The sequence below is a fragment of the Phaethon lepturus genome, unplaced genomic scaffold (assembly GCF_000687285.1).
Source record: "Phaethon lepturus isolate BGI_N335 unplaced genomic scaffold, ASM68728v1 scaffold27112, whole genome shotgun sequence".
Classification (NCBI taxonomy): Eukaryota; Metazoa; Chordata; class Aves; order Phaethontiformes; family Phaethontidae; genus Phaethon; species Phaethon lepturus.
Genome location: NW_010523078.1, coordinates 34534 through 55180, shown reverse-complemented (window position 1 = coordinate 55180; position 20647 = coordinate 34534). Strand labels below are relative to the sequence as shown.

The 20647-nt window shown below is 40.5% G+C and overlaps 1 protein-coding gene across 1 annotated transcript in view; it reads right to left on the bottom strand.

The window, feature by feature from the left end:
• Positions 1 to 20647, bottom strand: part of GIGYF2 (GRB10 interacting GYF protein 2) — a gene marked incomplete at its 5' end in the record, with an annotated part of 50950 nt that overhangs the window by 2831 nt on the left and 27472 nt on the right. Inside the window, 19 exons of the mRNA XM_010282024.1 lie at positions 1168 to 1315; positions 1704 to 1873; positions 3205 to 3359; positions 3651 to 3856; positions 3984 to 4187; positions 4824 to 4946; positions 5549 to 5785; positions 6972 to 7130; positions 11953 to 12114; positions 12923 to 13023; positions 13518 to 13615; positions 14182 to 14289; positions 15306 to 15394; positions 15794 to 15960; positions 17878 to 18037; positions 18749 to 18939; positions 19435 to 19635; positions 19722 to 19884; positions 19973 to 20190. Of these exons, the coding sequence (XP_010280326.1) occupies positions 1168 to 1315; positions 1704 to 1873; positions 3205 to 3359; positions 3651 to 3856; positions 3984 to 4187; positions 4824 to 4946; positions 5549 to 5785; positions 6972 to 7130; positions 11953 to 12114; positions 12923 to 13023; positions 13518 to 13615; positions 14182 to 14289; positions 15306 to 15394; positions 15794 to 15960; positions 17878 to 18037; positions 18749 to 18939; positions 19435 to 19635; positions 19722 to 19884; positions 19973 to 20190 (3060 nt within the window). The remainder of the gene's footprint in view (positions 1 to 1167; positions 1316 to 1703; positions 1874 to 3204; positions 3360 to 3650; positions 3857 to 3983; positions 4188 to 4823; positions 4947 to 5548; positions 5786 to 6971; positions 7131 to 11952; positions 12115 to 12922; positions 13024 to 13517; positions 13616 to 14181; positions 14290 to 15305; positions 15395 to 15793; positions 15961 to 17877; positions 18038 to 18748; positions 18940 to 19434; positions 19636 to 19721; positions 19885 to 19972; positions 20191 to 20647) is intronic.

The following is a 20647-nucleotide window of genomic DNA, read 5'->3' as shown; positions in this document are numbered from 1 at the left end:
CAGCAGGTTTAAGAAAATTGTTCTGGCTCCCTCTCGTGGCAGTATGTTACCTAAAAGGTTGTGGAATTATTTCGTCATAGAATGTACTGATTTTTAAGAAGCTGCATGTGCTAGTTCTCTTACAGTTGCAACCTCTAAATTGTATTTAGTGATTTCTTCTTCACATTACATGAGCAAGTTTTGAAATTATTCAACTGAAGACCCAGACTCACTGGATTGGCATCTAGGGATGGCATAAGTCAGGATTCTGATAAAGAGTTCGGTGTACTTCAATGCAGAAATCATTCATTTAATTGAGGAGTATTCATTTTTTTGAGAACAAAAACAAAGGCACGGCTCTGTTAGAGCCTTAAAAAAGCAGTGAATTCCGGGTTGTTAATACCACGCTGCTTTATACGACTATGAGTTAAGTAGCACCAGCACAACAAGTACTGGCCCAATGTGGTGCCCTAGTTTCTGTTTTATCACATACAGTACAAATGTGGACACATTTGTTCTACAAGAATACTACAGCAACGCATTACGTCCCACAGTGCTCGCTACTCATGTGCTTACACGATGCGCTTGCATCTTAAAGGCACCTTTCCATCAGTGCTATAAGGGGCTGGTTAACTACCACCCTCACATACAAATTAAGATGGGGGGTGAGGAAGACTACTAATCATCACTGCCTTCAACTGAAAACTTCTGGAAAAAGGTTGAAAAGTGGTCACAAGATCATTGCCACTTTTTCTGAATAGGGTAGTTAGCTCATGTAAAAGGGTAGGAAGGAATGAAGGCAAGCCTCAAGAAGCTGTTCCTCATGAAGAAATAGAAAATGTGCTTTTCTTAAAAGAAGGAATTCGTATTAATTCAATGAAATAGGCATAGGACAACTCAAAATAGGAAAGGCAGTTTAACTGACATCCCTGAACTACTTAAAGGTTTCTAGGTAATAACCAACGTACTGAAGAGGCCTTTTCATGAGGGGAAATTTGACAAAAGTTTTCCAGGAAAGTGCTGCAGAATTTTTTTAATCATTAAATAATACTGAAACAAATCCTAAAGAAGCTTCAACAGCTATCTTTTCTGCTCAAATTCAACATTCCCATTTAAGGTTAACAAGAATTCTACACTCCGCAAGGCTTTTCCCAAAGTAAACATTAATTTCTAAAAATTAAAACTGACCTAACAAGCTGGGATCTGCGCGAACCATTTTCTGTTTCTTCTTTTTCTTCCCGCTCTGCACAGCCTCAAAATTGGATTGCTGGTTGTTGCTCTGATTGGTCTGAAAGACCGAATGTAGCGAACTGTGGTTCATCCCCCACACTGAATCCTAGAAAACAAAGCAAGTACAAGATTAGAAAGTGCAATTAAGTTTGGTTTATTTATATTGAAAACATTCAGAGAGCCCAAAGCACTTTCTACATCATGTGTGGCAGCACTAGCTACTTATGCATCCATCCAATACATCTACCTCATCCTTCTACAGCCTATCCTGGATCAGCATGCTAAGACATTATTTGATCTTCAGCTGGCCTCAACTGTTAGTTATAAAGGAAACTTTATTCTGCCGTAAATATTCAAAATCTCCTTTATTCTCTGCATTTCACATGACCTGTAAAATCCTGCTCATCCTCTTATCAGTTCAGCAGAAACGCAGACTCTTCAGACTCAAACATAGTCTCTATACACTCCTACAGACTGCACCGAGTAAGATTTACCTGTTGCTGCTGCTGTTGCCGCTGCTGACTGGCTTTCTGTTTGGCACGGCGCTCAAGAAACTGCTTGGCAAACTCCTTGGCCTCAGGAGTATCTCCAAGATAGGCTCTGATGTAATCATGGACCTCATAGGGAGACTCCACTTCCTTCAGGAAAGAAACAAACGTGGGAACTGCAAGAAGAAGGCAGACCATGAGGGAAAGCATGTTGATGCGTGAACATGTGCATGCAATAAACACAAACTTTGGATTCCTGTTTCAAATATTTGCTCATCTAGAAGCCATGGCCAACAGCTTGCCCTTTGAAGTTCCCTACAGTAAAGCCCTACAACGCAATACTAATTCTATTCTACAGTCAAGGCAAGGTTAAGAAAGCCAGCTAATACAATGAGAAGGAAAAATAAACTGATGATCCTATGGGTATGTTAGCCCATCAGCTTTAGCCACTGCCAGCTTTAAAGCTCAGATTTAATGTCAGACTCAAATGGAAAATAATCACCTCAGACCTGTCATCAGTACAGTCTCTTTTTGGCTGAAGCACAACAGATCACACTCCACAGTGGCTGACCTGACCTGCAAGCACCTGATATTCAACAGCTAGCTCACCTGCAAGCTGCCTTTACATCTTTTTTTCCTTTAGAATACCTCTGTTGCATTGAATTTTTTTAACATGGAAAAGGGCAAAGCAAATCCAAGCCAGGAAGACACCAGGACAACAGGCAGCCGCCTGTGGCACAAAGTACCCTTGGAAGCACAGAAGCTCACTGTGGATGCATGAGCCACGATGGCACTGCAGAGCCACAGCCACTCCTCAGACACAGCTAGTTAGTACATCACAGGCAGGGACAAGTTACTTCTAGTATCTTTCCTCTAAGAGGAGGGAAGCTGCGGCGCTGCACTTGTGTGAGGTGCGTTCCTGGGTCTCGGGGCAGCGCTGGTTCCTCGCTCAGGTTCAAGAGTCCCACAGAACCGTTAACTTTGCAGCGTGCAGATGCTGGAGCACAGGGATCTGCACACATCCACACTGGAGGCAGCAGGATGTCTGCAGTGCTTTTGGTACAAGAAGGTATCGGCTTGTGATCTCAGGCTGGGCATTCCTCCATGTGCCCTCCAGCAGAATTAGTAAAATATGCAACCAGTTTCACACCAAAAAATGCTTTGCACAGGGGCGTATGATAATTTGACCTGCACTTAAAAGCGAACTGGATCCTCATCCATCTGCCTGATAATGCTTCCATGACCACCAAAAATCCTCAGCAGAACTCTGGGTGGCAGACTTGAAAACTGTTTCCAATCCCCACTGGTTTGCTATAGTTAGCCCAACAAAAGCCATGGAGAAGACGATGCACACATTTCTTTGGACCACTATTAATGATGCCATTTTGCTGACTGCATTAAAAACATTACTTTGACGTCATTACTCTCCCTCCAAACTATTTGGTCAGGAAACAAACTGGATATTGTTTCTCACAGTGAATCATTTACATTCCTCCCCACCTCTTACCATCTAAATTGTTGGCTGTGTTGAGTGCATGAAGCATCTGTTCACACCACTGAGTGAATCCATCCTGGGCTTTATTAACCCCCTGGAACAATTTCAACAGCTTCTCCTCTTCTTCCACCTTCTTGTTTTGTCTACTTGTAATACCTACAGATTTGCTGAGGTAAAGAAAACATGTAAGAAATTACAAATTACCAGACATCAACAGTGCAGTGTGCAGTACAGTGTTAGAAGAATCACCAGTTTACAAGATGCAAACATGGTTTAAAAACCAACTAATTTGCCAAGCAGATGAAAAAATAAATTGTCACCTATTAGCTATTTTTGTTGTCCAAACAGATTCTAAGTGACACAGAAAAAAGGAAGACACATGAAGATGTTATAACTGCTAAGTGATCATCTCAGGAGTGGTAGCCTTTCTTTGCAAAAGCTCCTTCCCCAGTTCCTACCTGAGGCTGGCATTGCTTTTGTTTTTATTGGTCGAGTTACGAGGTCCCACTTCCTTCACTGCATCATCCCAGAAACCCATGTTTGAGTTTTTGGTATCAGCATTACTCCAGATGCTACTGACTAGGTCAGATGCCCACTGGTTGCTGGGATTAGTGTTTAGGGAGCCCCACACTGAATTCCCAATGCTGGTGTGCAGGTTAGAGTGCTGTTGAAACATAACAAAGAGATTCTGGTTATTAGCACCAGACCTGGCAGAGCAGTAATGAACAGACACGGAGAACTGTCATGTACTGTTTCCCTCCACATACTGATTAGATACATACTGTACCTACCGTAGTATTTCTGACTCTGTTCGGCTGCTGGTGCTGCTGTTGCTGTTGTTTCTGCATCTGCCTTGCCTCCTCCTGCTGTATCTCCAGCAGGGACTTGGTGGTGCCTGTTGGTTTGGTGACATTACCCCAGCCTGACAATTTTTGCTGCTGTTGCTGCTGCTGTTGCTGGAGGGCCTTCATTAGTTCACGCTGCTGACGTCTTTGCTGTTGCATGCAAGACAAAAGTGCTTGTCCATACTTTCAGAAGATCATTACTATTCAAAAGTCTAGCTGGGAAACTGGTTTTAAAATTATTTCAGTCTCTTCTGGAGAAGTCTGGCTGACCTATTATTTTTTGAGCCATTACAGTTCCTCCGGAAAGGAAGACACTAAGTAACCAGTAAATACAAATTGTTTATTAGCCTAGGAGAGAATAAATTTGTCAAATTGTGACAGCAGCCAGCTATGCATTTGAGGTCTTGGAGGAATACCTTCTCTCTTACCATCACTTGTGTCATGTCACCCCCTCCATCCGCTTTAAACTACCCTGGCCTTGTACATATCTGCAATCATATTATAGGCGTGAAATAATTTTATAGTTTTGTGAACATATTACACTCCGAGGGTTAAAAGGGTACAGTTTTCCCCTCATTTCAGATACTTGCATTAAGAAGCTATAAAAACTTTCAAACAAGTACTTACTGAACCTATGCCTGAAAGACAAGATTTTATCTGAGTTATGCTATTTCAAAAAAACATTTCTCATCCTCACCATTCCTTCTAACAACTTAATTGACAGTTAAGCAGTCACACAGTTGAGTCCCCTCAAACAAGTTACACTCCATTACTATTAGTATTTACCTCTTCTCGAAGCTGCCGTTCTCGTTCTTCTTCTAACTTCTGGATTTCTGCCAATGACAGTGTGGTCTGGGATTGACAAGCTCCTGAATTTGATTGCTGACCCCATGTTGAAGATGAAGGGAGCTGGGCCAAAAAAACACACCATTAGGAATTACAAAACGTTTTAGAGAATACTGCTGAAGCATAATCATGAAAAATCGGTGTAAGCCCACAGCACAGGGGAAAAGAAAGGCCACCTTTAAAGTTTAAACAAAAAAACTGGAAAGTATAAAATGGTATAATGAAGTATAAAAAAGTACAAAGTATAAACTGTATGCTGCTTTGAATTGCCTCTGATGTATCATAGTGTCAAAGACATAGTGTATCAAGAATAATGTAACACATCACTGCCTGTAAAACAGCAATCAATTTTGATTTCAAAAGACTCTAGACACTCCAAGCTTTAGAAACTTTGCACTGGCCCTTGCTCACTGCAGCAGAATAAACATCGGTACTCACCTGTGAATCTCCTTCCTGTACGCTTCTATCGACTGAACCTTTTACTTTTTTATTTTGTAACCTACCTTCCTCTCATTTCTCTCATCACTTTCAGTCAATTATTTACCCTCCTCCCTCTCCAGATAGTTCATCTGTCCCTGCTCTGTTCAAGACAATCCTGAATCCAACTGTGGTTTTACTTACTACACTGAACTGAAAGAGGAAGTTAAACTATAGCAACACATTACCTTCATTTGTGCAAGTTGCTGCTGCTGCTGCTGCTGTTGCAGCCGTCGTAAAGCCTCCTGCTGCTGTTGCCTCTGTCTCATTATTTCTTTCTGGCGCTGGAGTTCCAGCTCCTTGCGCTTTCGCTCTTCTTCTTCGAGCCGCTGTCTGGCTGCCTCTTCTTCCATACGTAGCCGACTTTCTTCAAGTCGCCGTTGAGCTTCCTCCTCTTCACGTGCCCACTTGGCAGCCTCCTCTTCCTTCCCAGGACATAAGAGAGTAGTAAAGTCTAAGTAGACTTAGCAAATCTACATTACTCCTAGTCTGTGGTGTTGACATTCTGACAGAACAGGAGACAGGCCTTTATATCTGTAAGCTGTGCTCTTTAGGTTGTTCATTTACCTTTACATTTCTCAGGCAAGAAAGCCTAATAATATAGTCTATATCCCCTAAAAATACAAGTTTACCATAGCTCCACCGAGGAACTTGAAAGAGAATGACATGTCCCTAGTTCAGACTAGCTAGTTTTATTCCACTTTCCTTCTAGGAGTTATACACCTTGCAGTCTGAGCTTCTATCTGCTTATACTACTTACAGTCAAGTACTGTTACACTCCCAGTGGAATAAAACTTGACAGAAATAAAGGGAGAAGAGGTTTTGACATGAGACACTGACATTTACTGTTGTTACTCAACACTAGAGTTGCAAGGGAAAACGTGCTTCTGGCTACCAGAGGAGATGACTGTGTAGTGGGACAGAAATGGTGACGAATGTCTTATAAAGGAGAGCCCTGAAGAAGATTTTTTAAATATTAACTAGCAATTCTGGACCTGGAAGTTAATGTGAAGCCAATCATGTTTCAAGATTAGGTTGGTTTAGGGGCTGTGACAGTATCAATTAGGGGGCTGGAAGCTCAGGTTCACCAATATGGACTTCTAAAGCTGACCCCAAGAGAAAAAAAAACCCTCTGTTAACAGTAAGACAAGAAAAGGGAAAAAAAAAAAGCTGAAACTTTGATAGTGGGTATAGTCCTGGCATAGCACAGAAAGACTGGCAAAACCTACCATCTCAGATGATGTTAAAGGTAACAATTCTACAGTAAAGGCTCAGAGAGTGATAGTTCGAAACAAGTTATTATTCTGCTACTGTAATCTGCCTTTCTTTTGAAGAAAAGAGTAGAAAGACCATGCTGCAAAGCCATTCTTAAGGCTCAAAGGAAAACGCTCATTCAACATAAATCTCTTTTCCAAAGGGCAGATTGGATTCCAATTATTTCATCTGAAATGAGGATACAGCTTATTTTTCATTCACTCAATACTGTCTAAAAAGCTTTGCTCTCCTCCACCAAAACTGAAGTTCTCTCAGGCACTGATGCAAGTTTCAAAGCTTGTTTGTTCTGGCAGCCTCCATCATTAAATATAATAGGTCCCTTTTGCCATCTTTTACCTGTTTACGAATTAACTCCTCTCGCTGCCGTCTCTCTTCCTCTTCTCTTCTTCTCTCTTCCAATCTTCTAAGTGCTTCCTCCTGTTGTTGCCGCTCCTCTTCTTCCCGCTGCCTCCTTAGTGCAATTTCCTGCTCTCGTTGTCGCCTCAGGGCTTCCTCCTGGAGTTGGGAACAAAATGTCAATCTATAAATGCCACTTTATTGATGAACCACATCAGAACACAGACTACAACATGGTCTGGTCAGATAAATGGCCATAAGAAAAGCTCCTTAGCTCCAAGCTAAGCACTACCAAAACAACTATATTAAACACTACAGACCCACATGTTAACAAGTGCATCTCATAAATGAGTTATTTTAATGCAAAAAGAAACACATGAAATCATTGCCTATCTTTGGTTTTAAAAAGAATGGTGTTGAGAATGAAGACAAAGGGTGAGACTCCTCTTTCCACTATTTATGTTTTAATGTGTGGGTATCATTAATTCTTTTTTTTTCCTTTTTTTTCTTTTTTTTTTTCTTTTTTTTTTGAGTGTCAAGCTATAAGTTGGAAGTTTTTCCTACTTATAGGAGTTTCTAAGCACTGACTACTGAAGTGCACTACAAAACTCAAACCACATCTCCAGAAATAAGCTGAAGGAGCCCAGTGCACTTAAAGACACTGTAACCTTTGGAAGTCTCAGAGATGCAGAACTCGATGGAAGGGCTTTGACTGGCCTATTCCTATGCTTTTTAAAAATTATGGGCAACAAAAGGTCTCTTGAGGGCTTTGATTTTGGGCTATCTCTAAATTATTTAAAGAGCTTCCAATAAATTATGTTTTGCCTTCCAAATAGCAAAATTATTTAATTAACTCAACAAGAAATCAGTACCCTTTCCTACTGCTCTGAAGATCAACATGAACAGAAGTTTTTCCAATGTGCTACTTGCTTTTTGGAGGAATAGGGTGCAACCAGCCTTCAGCTGGCTTCCTGTATATTGTTAAAGGGGAGCACATCTGTGCAGCTTTTCCCCCAGTTCTGACTTTTCCTTGGGTTTTGCTGCCTTTTCCGATCTCTGAAGTCCAGCAACTGCGTTAAGGGCACCCTGCTTCTCATCCCTTCTATTCTTCTCTCCACTTTCTGGCTTATCCTACCAGCTCTACCTAAAGTTCCTACTTTTTGGACAAGAACTTTAAGCTTTCAAAAATACCTTTTCTTTTTGAACAATCAGCACTGTACAATGGTACTCTTACAAGTTTTTTTATAAGCAATACATTATTCACAGGATGAAGGGAGACTAATTGTGCAGCATGGATATAAATTTTGAACTCTGGTAAATCAAGGCAGTTAATTCTGAAATCTAAGACCTTTTACTAAATCTGATACCAAACTTTCATATACACACAGCATAGATAAACTGCAATATGCAGTTCGCTGAACAACTGGACCAGGTTTCTCTCTGACAGTGACTAACTTCAGATGTCTACAATATACCTGTCCAGCACACAGAACATTTTTTATAAGCAATCTTATGGCACTGAAGAGCTGCTGGCCGCAAGTAAGTGATATACAGGAGTATGAGTTAAGTGGTTTAGTGCTAAATGTAAGTGCTGTAAGTGTAAGTTTTTCTTCCACTAGCTGGACATAAAACAGTAGCCTGTGAATCATTTACTCATTAATCAAGTCCTTGATTTGTCATATTTACAAAAGCTTCAAGCACACCACACAACACCTAGACCATTTTTGTAACTTGTGCCTGTAATGGAATTAATTGGACACGTGCAATCAAGTCACAATAATCCTGTGTCCCCAATACAAGTGCTGAAAAATTTCTGCTTGTTTCTTTTGCTGAAAAGTCTACTGAGGAGGCTGGAGGTGTGCCAGTCGGTTTTGTTTGACTAGAGACCGCACAGCGGGATCTCAGCTCAGGCTGCCTAGCTGCCAGCCAGGCTGGGGGGATGTTCGGCACTAGTCATTGAAGTAACACATAGTACCTGAGCGAGATGAACAAAGTCACCAAGTCCTCCTTTACGATAGCAGTTCATTGACATCTCTGCCCTACTTTCCCTTTGGGAAATGAGGCTAGAACTGCCATTAACAAAGCTACAGGGATCTCCTCCTTGCTCACGCGTGCCAGGAGAGACATTGTTGAATGACAGCAATTTAAAACAAAAAGACTTCTCTCCCCTAGAGGACTGAAGATGAACAGTGTTGTACCAACATAAGGAAAAAATCTGCAAGATTATGAAAAGCTGGGAACCACGTGGCTGATGCAATTCTTTTTTCCTACTCTTCACAGCTATAGAAAAGGTTGTCTTAATATTTACTTCTGTATCTTCTTATTATTCAATGTTTTTGTTTGAGCATGTGACCAAAAACATTCAAAGCTTTCCAGCTTTCTGCCATTGACTTGTATGGGAAACAGACTCATTCCTTTGGCTCTTACTACTCCCATACTCATGGCTTCCTGCTCCAAGAGAATCCCAATATTCTTTAGCATCTTTTCTAATAATTGTTTTCAAGCACACATATCATGCTGTACAGACAATTTATTTCAGATCTTTTAAAATATCTATAATATTGCAGAAAATCCTTAAGCAGCAAGCCTCATTTTGGTAGACTCCGGATTCTTAAATAAAACATTATAGAATTTTTTGCAGCTCGTAACACCTGCAATTCTGCTTTTCTGTTAGTAGGGCTTACAAATCTTATTTTTTTGTGTCTCATCTTTGAATCAGGTACTTTAAAGGGAGCACTAAAGATATAATTCAGAGAAAACAATTATTAGCTAATTATTAAACCTCAAAATTTGTTCCTGAAAGCAATCAATCATTACAAAATAGAAGGTATCAGACCAGAAACAAAAAAAGAAATACAGGAGCTACACAAGCTGGGCATTACTGTTTGCAATTCTACAGTGCAGGTAATTGATGAAAACTATGAACAGAACTTGATTCAACATTTGGTATGACATTTCATCCTACAGAATTGAATTTCTATTAGTTATTTTTTTTATTTAGAATTCACCATCAACAGCATATTTACTAACCTTATATACTAGTCTTTTATGCAGTATTACATCAAAAGCCTTCCTGAAGTCCAGGCAGATTAAGTCTACTGCTTCACCCCTCTCAGCTCTCACTGTCATCTCCTCAAAAGAAGTTAATCAAATTTGTTAAGCATCATCTCCTCTGTATAAATCCATGCTAATAAATCAGTTCATCCCTGCTTCTACAATGCCTTCCAGTACAGAAGTCAGATTCAAATATCAGACCAGTTTGTGTTTGTTTTTTTTTTTAAATACAGAATACAATATTATTTTCTCTTTCCAGAGAAGTGCTTAAACTCTTTGTTACCTTTTCAAGACATTACTGCTCAGAATTAAGCATTGTGGCAATTATTGCATTGGTAATGAACTAAGATACTTGCTGTTACTGCTTTTCAATCCCATTCTGCTTCCTCCTTGTAAATAATTATTTCCCATGACATCTCAGAAAGGGAGAGTCAGATTGTTTACTGTACAAATCCAAACTGGACAAAAAACTTTGGAATTTAATGGACATTTCTAAGAAGTTACACACAGTAGCAAAACTTAGTCTGAAAAGAAACAACCCAAGTCTATTGGAGGCCACCATGGATGAAACACATTGAGTTACCAGGTGATCAGCTGAAAAATTAGTTCTTATTAAAACAGATCTAAAGCAATGTAACTCAAAAGTTAAACTTTTGTGTGTATTATTGCTTTAGTGCTACAGTAAAGCTTGAACTTGAGCATCAAAGGACGCTTTTCCACTGTATACCATGATGACTTGCTGAACACAAAGTAGAGATATTAAAGCAAGGAGCCATTTATTTATAGACTTGATTCTTAGAGATACCATGAAAGCTAACTACATATCACACTGCTGTCTATTAAAATAGTTCTTCAGTGACAAAACCCAAACACTGAGTGAATTTCAGAGGTCTATGACTAACTTAGAAATAAAACTAAAGATTCTAGAGGCTTCCTCAGAAATGTCTGATCCCTAAACCAGGAAACATGCTTTACAACTGCCTACATAAGCACACAGAAAATACTATAAAGGACAAAACTATTTATTACTTTTGCCTATTATTCAAGTGCTACTTTACAGGGCATTTGTTGACTAACTCCTTAGTGAAAAAGCTCAACAATGTGCTTGCCCTTATCCTTCACATGCAGAGCGAAAACTAACTTTCACTGTCTTTCTCTCCTACGTCACTTAAGGAACAATTAATTTTCCATACAGAATTCAGAAGCAAATGCTAGAAACATTAAGCTAATAACGTCTCCATTTCGTGCTCTTGTAAGATTATGAGCATACTGCAACTCCTACATTCATTCTCCTACTGCAACACAGATCACGTCGTTCATTTTAACAAATCTATTTGTCCAAACCACATCCCTTCCTTTCCCAAGTACCAACTCAAGAAAATAAAGCTGACAGACTATACAACATAACCAAGATAATAATTTATTCAAATTAGTTACTAAGTTAAAAAAAAAACAGGGAAAAATTAGCTAAATGTTACAACACTTTTTTCCACTATAGTCCTCTACATTTTATTCATTTGAAACAGCTGCTCAAGCTCCAGTCTACTCCAGAACATATCCTTACCAAAACACTAAACTGCATAAATGGTGAATAAAGATTAAACATACAATAACTGGGCAACTAACTAAAGCCTAATATTGACACTAAGAAGTTGGGAGGGAATACTCCACATGGAATAAAGCCTCTCGGCTCACAAACAGGAACCTATCTTTAAGTGAACCATTAAAGCCCATTTCTCAGATTGCAATTTGGGCTCTTAAACTTCAAATCAACAACAGAAGAATCATTTCGTATACTCACATGAAAAATATTAGAACTGTCTTCATACGCACCTACCAAAGATTAATTAGACCCCACAGGATTCTTAAAGTGAGTTTTATAAAGTATTAAAATTAATTAGAGATTAACTACATTGAGGAAACTCACTTGCTTCCTGCGGGCCAGTTCTTCTTCTTCCCGTCGTTTCCTCTCATCTTCCTGCTGCCTCCTAAGTAGCTCTTCTTGTTGCCTCCGAAGCTCCTCCTGCCTTTTCCTCTCCTCTTCCTCTCGTTTGGCCCTCATTTCCACTTCTCTCCTCTCTTGCTCTAGCTACAATTCACATAAAACTATACTCAGATGCAGGTAACGTATTCCTACACCATGTCTTAGGGCAACTCTGCTGAGATTATAGCAACAACGTAACAGATGAAGCCTCTGAGAGATCCTCTCCCTTAATTATAATTTTACCTATCATCTGGCTGCCTACTGGGGTCAAATTCCTGAAATAGTCTAGAACAATTTCTGACAACTTCTGTTCTGTAACGAACACCAGTTCTCTATAGTCAGTCTTTCTACATCAGCTCCTTAAAATAACCCTTGACTTCAGAAGCTAGTAGCAAGTTGATTTGCAGTCATCATAAAATAATCAGTTTCAGGAAAAGTACAGAATCATACAGGTTCAAACTTACAAAAATAATTATAATACTACTGTAAGCGTGGAAACAACCTTGACAAACAGGATCCTCACCATTCCCCAGACCAATTCTGGTGAAAAGGTGCAAGGATTAAGAGAATGACTACCTGCTCCTACTCAGGGTTTGGCATGACAGCTCACAATGATCCCATTTTAAAAAAGAGGTGGCTAGTGCAGAGTTTTGATCACAAGTGTAGAAAACATAACCACTACTTTAGAGGTCAGTAGTACCTCCACAGCAATGGTTTCCAAACAGCAGTCCACAAGGATTTCATAACTGGTTTCTATGACCCATATTCTCTTCATGGTGTTTTCCATGAAAGTCTAATCAAACTCAGAGTGGCCTGAAGATTGAAGAGCTAATAGTCTTCCACTGGCTCAAGAAACACCGTTACGTTGCAGAACAGCAATCTCAACTTCTTACAGTACAAAACAGTTTCTGACCTTTGCAGCTTTGGCCTTCTCGAGCTGCTGAAGTTGTTCTAGAGCTGGTCCCTGAGCTGCAGTATCAATGGGGAGATCCCAGACACTGCTTCCTTCCCAGACTAGATAGTGAAGAAAACAAACATTGACAAGCAAAAATAAGCACATCAACAAAAAACAACTGAAAGGGGAAAATCTTATGTATGCAGTTACTATATTTTATGAACTCAAATCATGATATCACATTAGTCTTAGTCAGTAGAGGGCCACCTTATCTTCCTGTAGAGCAAGACTTGTCTGTTACTGAAGCAACGCTGGGTTTCCTACAAAATTCTACACAAGAACCAGCTACTCAAACTCAGAGCAGAACACCTTTATAATATAGCACTCAATCTCTTTGGATCAAGACTTCCCATAACCATAGGAAAAATTACCATATTCTTCACAGCTCTCAAATGGAATTTAAACTGCAAGGCAAAGTAGCCTGAACCAGTTTAAAAAATACTGATGCACAAATGTTTCCTCCAGTGTCAAGAAGGGATCTATCATCTCAAAGATGCTGGCTCTTAATCCATGAACTTTTCTTAACAGATCTGACATGTGCTAGGCATCTTACCTGTAGGTTGTGAAGCTGACTGAAGTTCCCATATTGAGCCAGTGTCCGGCACTGACACAGACCTTGTAACAGGTGGCATCATGTTCTGTTCAGATATTCTGTAATACCAACAGGAAGAGTCAACATGCCACTTCCAGGGAGAGGAGTGCTCTGAACACGCATGAGATTCAGTAACTTGTAACATACTCCTTTTATTCCACACCTCTATTTAAAACAAAAATATGATGCGGACAATACTACTTGCTTGTAGAGTTCTTGCTCATCTCATCCTTGCTGCCAAGTCAACGGCTAAGCCAGCTACTGCTACAGTTTTGCATTTGCTGCTTATAGGCTAGTTTGAGGAACAAGCATCTACTATTGCAGAACTCAACTGGCAAAGCCATTCTGTTACCAGCCCAACAGATCTGTCAAAAAGGTATGATTTCAACTATAAAACTTTCCTCCTCATTTTCATAAATATTCTCTGAAGTAAAGGCTACATATATAAATAAACAAGTATTTGACATCCTGCAACTGTTCCAATTTCACACAATCTTTAAAATATGTAATGCTCAAATATGAGCAAACTTGAATAGGACAGACCACTGACAAGATTATAATTATCATTATATACGAGTCAGAGCATAGGAAGAATGGTATTCAGTTCAAGTCTGGGCTAACTCACCTCATCTTCAGGGCCTGGAACTGTTGCAAGAGAATAGCAAGCTGCTGCTGCTGCTGGGATGAGAGGGCTGCCTTTTGCTGCTGAGCCAGCACCTGTGCATATTGTTGCCTTCAAAAGAGAAGCAGAGAATCACTGGTATTTGTTCACTTGCTTATTTATATAATGCCCAAGTTGCAGAATCTGCACATAAATTCACTCTCCAGGACTAATGCCCACTGCCCTATATAATGTACATGCTAAATACTAGAGGAAACCACAGAAAGGGGCCTTGGAAAGAATCAAAATACAAGAATACAACAAACTGGCCCACTAAATTTCTCTTCACACACCTATGCCAACCGGCTATTGCTGTCCAATGTACGCTGTGCAACACTACCTCCCTTTTTCTGTGTTACATACAAATTGCTCAAATTAATGTGGCTTTGATGACTGCCCACTTACACAAATCAACCTCTTCCCCACTATGTGAAGGCATCCCCTTGTACAGGGGCAGGCTCTTGCCTTATCAAATCATAAGCTGACAATCAGTATTCAGAACTAATCATGGCTCATGCTTTCAGGACCCCTTGAACAAGTAGTTTTATCCAATTGCTTTCTTTTCTCCAAGCTCCTGCAAAACAAGTTGGTAGGAACTGGCCAGAGCTGAACAACTGCCAGCTTTGGCAAAAATGGATGACAAACTCCTTTCTTCAGCAGCTACCTTCCACTAATGTTCAAGAAGCTGAGCAAGCACACAAAAAATAAATTCTCCCTTCTCCACCTCCAGTTCAAAAAGACATGTAGCCTTCCCCGACTCCAAAACATCCAAACTGCGTTACAAGGATAGCTGGGATTCAGTCAGACCATAACAGCTACCTATATAGCAGGTCTCACCAAAGTAGCTATGCGTGACACCAATAAAGACTCTGAGAAGCATGACACACCTCTGAGAGGTAGCCACACTCTGTCCTAATTCTGTAGACTATCAAGCCTCTGCTGTTTGTGGAAGCAGGCTATTGCTGTTGGAGGTGAAGCACTCCCAACCCCATTGCCCAAGGAAACAATGACAAGACGATAAACCCAGGTGATTAACAATGCAGAGCAGAACACTGCCACTGGAAGATCTCTGGGACTGGCAGTCTTACTGTATTAAAAGATGCTGATACTGGAGGTGCTGCATTTGGATCAGGGCCAACTCTTGTTGTCTAGTCAGCCGCTCCTGGTCCAGCTCACCCTATGTTGAGGAATAAAACATTCTATTTTAATAATATATAACAACAGTAGCTTATTGCAAATGCAAGCAATGAATGCTAAGTTGCATTCTGAACTGAAAAGACAAAGAAAATTAAAAAATATCTAGACAGAGACCAACATTTACACACAAAGCCTATAGTATGGGGACTGTGAAATACACAGCACTTGTACGTATCACAGGACCAAGCCTTCCAGCCACAGACATGGCAAAACAAACAATTTTAAGTGTCTCTTCTCCTCTGAAAAAGGTAATTTAACACAGGGTTCAACTTTGGTGCTTGGAACACTTGCAATTCCAAGAGCAAGCAGTTGGCACACAAATAGTTCAATTTCCCTTTGTTACAGGACTATTTGAATACTATAACTGTCATGTAATTACCAGATGTGGAAGCGGTGCTGGACCTGAAGTGAAGGGAACCCTGCCCCACATTTTCATGATGTCTCCAAGTGGCTGGAAAGTCTCATCACAGGCTCTCTTAACCAACAGCGACATAGTGAAGTATCCAGCCTGGAACCACTCTGCCATCTCCTGATTACTGAAAGGACCTGAAATAACACCAACCAATTCACATGGAGGGGAAGGGGTAGTAAGTCCAAGCTGGGCATACTGGAAACAAAGAGCGTTCCTGTCCGTCTCATGCACTTGCCTGGACAGACAGTACATTCAAGGCCAGACGGTCAATGCATCTTAACTACATCTTTACAGTGGCTACAGCATTCCCCCAGGTGAACTTTTCAACAAAGACTATCACTGCTTTTACCATGCATTGGAGAGAGAAGAGTCGGCTCCAAGATGAAAGCCAAGCAACCACATTGGTGTGGATCTTGGTCCAGCTAATTCACATCCTGCCTTCCAGCAAAGATGACTACTTCAGGCTCAACATCAGGTTGACAACAGTTGCAACTTCCAGTTTGGACCTCAGCAGTACTCACCAGCTGACAGTGCTAAAAGCGCAAGTGCTACTTTCCCCACATACACTGCACATATAATTAAACAATCTTAGCCTGTTTCAACTCTTGCCTTCACATCAGACGAATTCATGTTTTATAGAGGTTTTGCTTCTGAAACTTCTCAGACAAGCAAATCCACCTCTGAGTGCAAGATTACATTTTTTAAGATAATGACGAAACCAGTTTCTCTTTTCCTTTCCCAAAAAGCTACACTTCTCTTCCTCCTTCCCCTGAGAAAGATTTCAGTCACCCCCTTCAAAGGAGGACTCCTATACTAATTTTACACATCCAAACGGACACAAAGCCAGTATCAGAAAAATACATTATTTAACAGAGGAAGAACCACATAAATACAATTTTTGGAAAAACATCTTCTGAAAAGCAAGAATGTTCAGTAATTCTTGCCTTCTCTGTACAAATATCTTTAGAAGGTAATTCCTCCCAGAGAGTATGAAACCACAAAAGGTATCACAAGAAAAAAATTACATGGGAGTGTTTACTTGTGGAGATCACATTCAAGGAAGTAGCTAGTCCAATGAAAAACTGTTAGACCATCACTGAGCAATAAACACCCAGCAGCAACTAACACACAGTTTGAAGCCCACTGAGCAAATAAGAACTGTTATGGTTAACGTTTAACCTTTAAACTCAAAAGGGTGAGAAGAAAATCCTAAAGATGCGTAATGCCTGCCGACAAGAGACTGGCACAGATCCCACAAATAACACCCCCACAAATCCTGTCTAGAGTTCATAGCTGAGGAAGTAATTCACACTAAACAATGTTAGCAGCTGCTACTTAGTGAAGTACAGCAAGTAAGGCACTCACGGCTTAATTGCTTTTTTGGGAGGCAGCTAAGCAGCTGCTAGAAACAGAGCCTTGAGACCTCCAAAAGAAAAGTACCTTCTGAAAGCAAAGATGCAAGTATGTATATGAAATTCCTGTTCCAACGTGCATTGCAAAAAAAATGAGATTTCTTAAGTGAAAACTGCAAGCATGAAACAGTTGGAGTGAACTAATAATGCACTGACTGAAGCACAATTTAAACTGAGATTATGTGTGAGCACTGGCTTGTGAAAACTTGTTTTCTCTTTAAAATCTAAACAAATTACCCTTCCCTGAATACGCAATGTCTTCAGGCAGAGACTAGAAAACTGATTTCAGTGTTTCTCATGGATTCTTCAACAAGCTACTGAATGGTCACATTCTTGTTTCGTTTCCACTGTTATCTGGAAATCTGAGTAACTATGTTTTAGTCTAACCTCAATTTACAGAAACATGAAGCGATGGCAAACCTTAGCCACAATAAAGTAGAATGGTGGACATTAGGCATGGTAAGCTGATGGGAACAGTGATGGGTAGAAGATCTATTTTCAAAACGTCATTCTAGAGTGGTAAATTCCCTGTGCTGCTTTTGTAAAAACAAGCATCAATATCTGCTGGCAGTAATTTTGTGAAGAACTCTTTAACAGTTCTGTGAAACAAAAGAGGAATTGTAAAGGGCACAGACCTACCCTGAATTTCTCCTTGTGGGTCTTTGTAGTACCACTTCTGCATGGCTTCATGGAACAAGGGCATGGAAGAACCCTTTGCTCTGTGCTCTTGAATTTTTGCTGCTAGTCTTTCATCATCAAGGGCACTGTCCTGCAGGTACGCCACCATTTTCTCTGCTTGCTGCAGAAGACGTGAAACCCAGCAAGGAATACAAGAGTTAGTTGTATGCTTACAGATTTTAAAATTAGTGCACCAAATAAGAGCAAGCTTGTACCACCCAGTGCTCAAGAGCGTACCAGGAATTACAGGTAACTCAAGGACTGGTGTAACTGCACCACAAACCCTGAGCTCAGCCTACCACCTTGTCAGAATCCTGAATAAGCACGGTTCATCTGCTTAAGTAAAGCTTTAAAACAACTTGCCCAGAAGGTCTCTCTCAGTATCATGGTGAAAAGTAAAACAGGTATGGGAGCACTAGCGTGAAGAATGCTCTACATCCCAGCAGTCACTGAACTTTCATGAACACAGTCTGCACTTCATTATGGTTTTGGTTGTGGGTTTGTTGGGGTTGGGTTGTTTTTTTAAATATTGGGCATACTGTTCTATGGTTTCTCAAGGCAAATGGTAAGGCTACTTTACAGTGGTCATAAGTACTAGGATCTCTAGCTCTTTAACACTGGGTATAGTACCCTTATTCAGAAAAATAATACATAGGATTGAATTATTCTGCAAAAAAGAAAATGGAGGGAATAAAAGTACCTTTCAGTATACATTGTGAAGTGTAAAGTTTCAGCAGCATTTCTGTTTTTACGGGCTTCAAATATTTTTTTTACATTCCACATTCCTCCACTCTCATGACTGTCAACAGCAAAGGAATTTAAGAAATTTTACCTGCTCTAGGTGTTTGAGGCCCTCTTCATCATCTGGGTCAGTGGGAATGTTGCCCATGCCTGGCGCAGCTGTGACAGGTGTCTGAACTGGCCGCAGAGCAGGATTTGAATTGGAAACAGGAGGAGAAAGATGAGCAGGAGAAGCTGCGTCTGCAGAAATCTGCGGCAAAGGTTGAGCAACAGAAGCCAAATCTAACAAAAAATGTTAAAGTTAGTTCACTATCTTTAACATAAATGAAAATTACTTTCGAGAACTTACTGTAGAAAACATTCAACAGATCAAAATGAGCACCAAAGCAAAAGTATTTTCACATCTTCCTGTATGTATGACTGCACATTGGTACTGTTCACGACCTAACTTCAAGGAACAAACAGTTTAGTTCTAACAGTGCAGAACTCAACACACTTCAGCATATCCCATTCCCCCATTTGTCCAGACTGATCTGCTCTACCACAATGAGGCACAGCCACAACGAGCCCATTTTTCTCTTGACTGCATTGCAATGTGAAGTACCAGTGCACTGCAACCATTTCAGATAGCACATCCAACAAATCTTGAATTTATACCAGTTAGCAAATTCTGGCTTTTCATCACCATAATCCAGTCCTTGTCTCTTAAAAATAGAGACCAAGACTAGTCACAACAAGTAATGGAAACTTACTAAATTTGTCTATCAATTTTATTACCTTCCCCTCTGTTGGAGATTTTGGCTGGTGGTGTATTCTCCGTTCGATTCTCTTTATCTTCTGTTTTTTCTGTTCTTTCTGGCACAGACTCTTCCTTCCTTTCAAAAAGGCTCGTCTGCAGTGGGTCTGGAGGCTGGGATTTCGGTGGGGTATCTGAGCTGGCAGCTGGTGAAGATGTTTGGACTGCTTCTTCCACTGCTTCTGTAACATTGCATGGTTCTACGTAACTGAATTAACAGAAATTCTACTCCGCAGCACAGAACAGATGCATGAGTAGTCCTCCTTACCTGCTGCTACTCTATCTGTTTTCTCCCCCTCTTTCTTGGTGGTCTTTTCATGATCTTTGGCTTCTTCATTGTGGCTCCCTTCAGAGTCAGATCTTTCCTCCCCTTCCTCCACAGGTCGGAAGTCCATCTCCTGTTCCTCAGGGATTGGCTCCTTCTGCACCTTCTACGAAGTCAACATAATCATCTATAATCCACCCCACAAAACAGGACATTTGCTCAAAGTGAACAAAGGGCCCAAGACAGCTTTTCACCTTTAGAGAAAGAAACGCTCCAGAGGAGTCAAATGTTCCCATTTCTTCTTCTGCATCTTCTAAGCACCACTCAGGGAGACTGTCCCTGTCGTCATCCATGCTGCCACTCCCACACCGTACCCGTCGATAACCCCGTTCATCATCTCGTTCTCGGAAATCAAATTCAAACCTCCGTCGTCGCTCCATGTGTTCTCGCCAGCCTGCAGAACGAGGGCCGTCTAAGGTGGGGGGAAAGTAACTTTACAAGACAGTCCCGGGGGTAGTAGCTTACTTGGAAGGATGAAGGGGTGGGTGAAAGAGATGACAAACAGTGACAGAAATTCAGAAAGACCCTACAGGGTACAATCCACCTATGAACAGGCATCTTAAAGGACAAGGGAAAGAAAAGGCATATCTTACCATTAAGCAGGAGACTTTCAAGTATTGTCTGCTGTATATCCCCACAATATAAATTGTGTTATGAGCATAAAAAAAACCATGTAAGGCTACGAAAGCTGGGCTACATAATCTAAAACATGCTGGGCACCAAAATAAGACAAGTGACACTAGATGCTGACTGTACTTACCAGCGATCATTGATTTAAACCTTTTTTGGCATCTTTATATGTGTAAGATTTTATATTTTCTTTTAGGCAATCTGCAAAGGTCACATCCTAAACAAACCACCCATGCTCT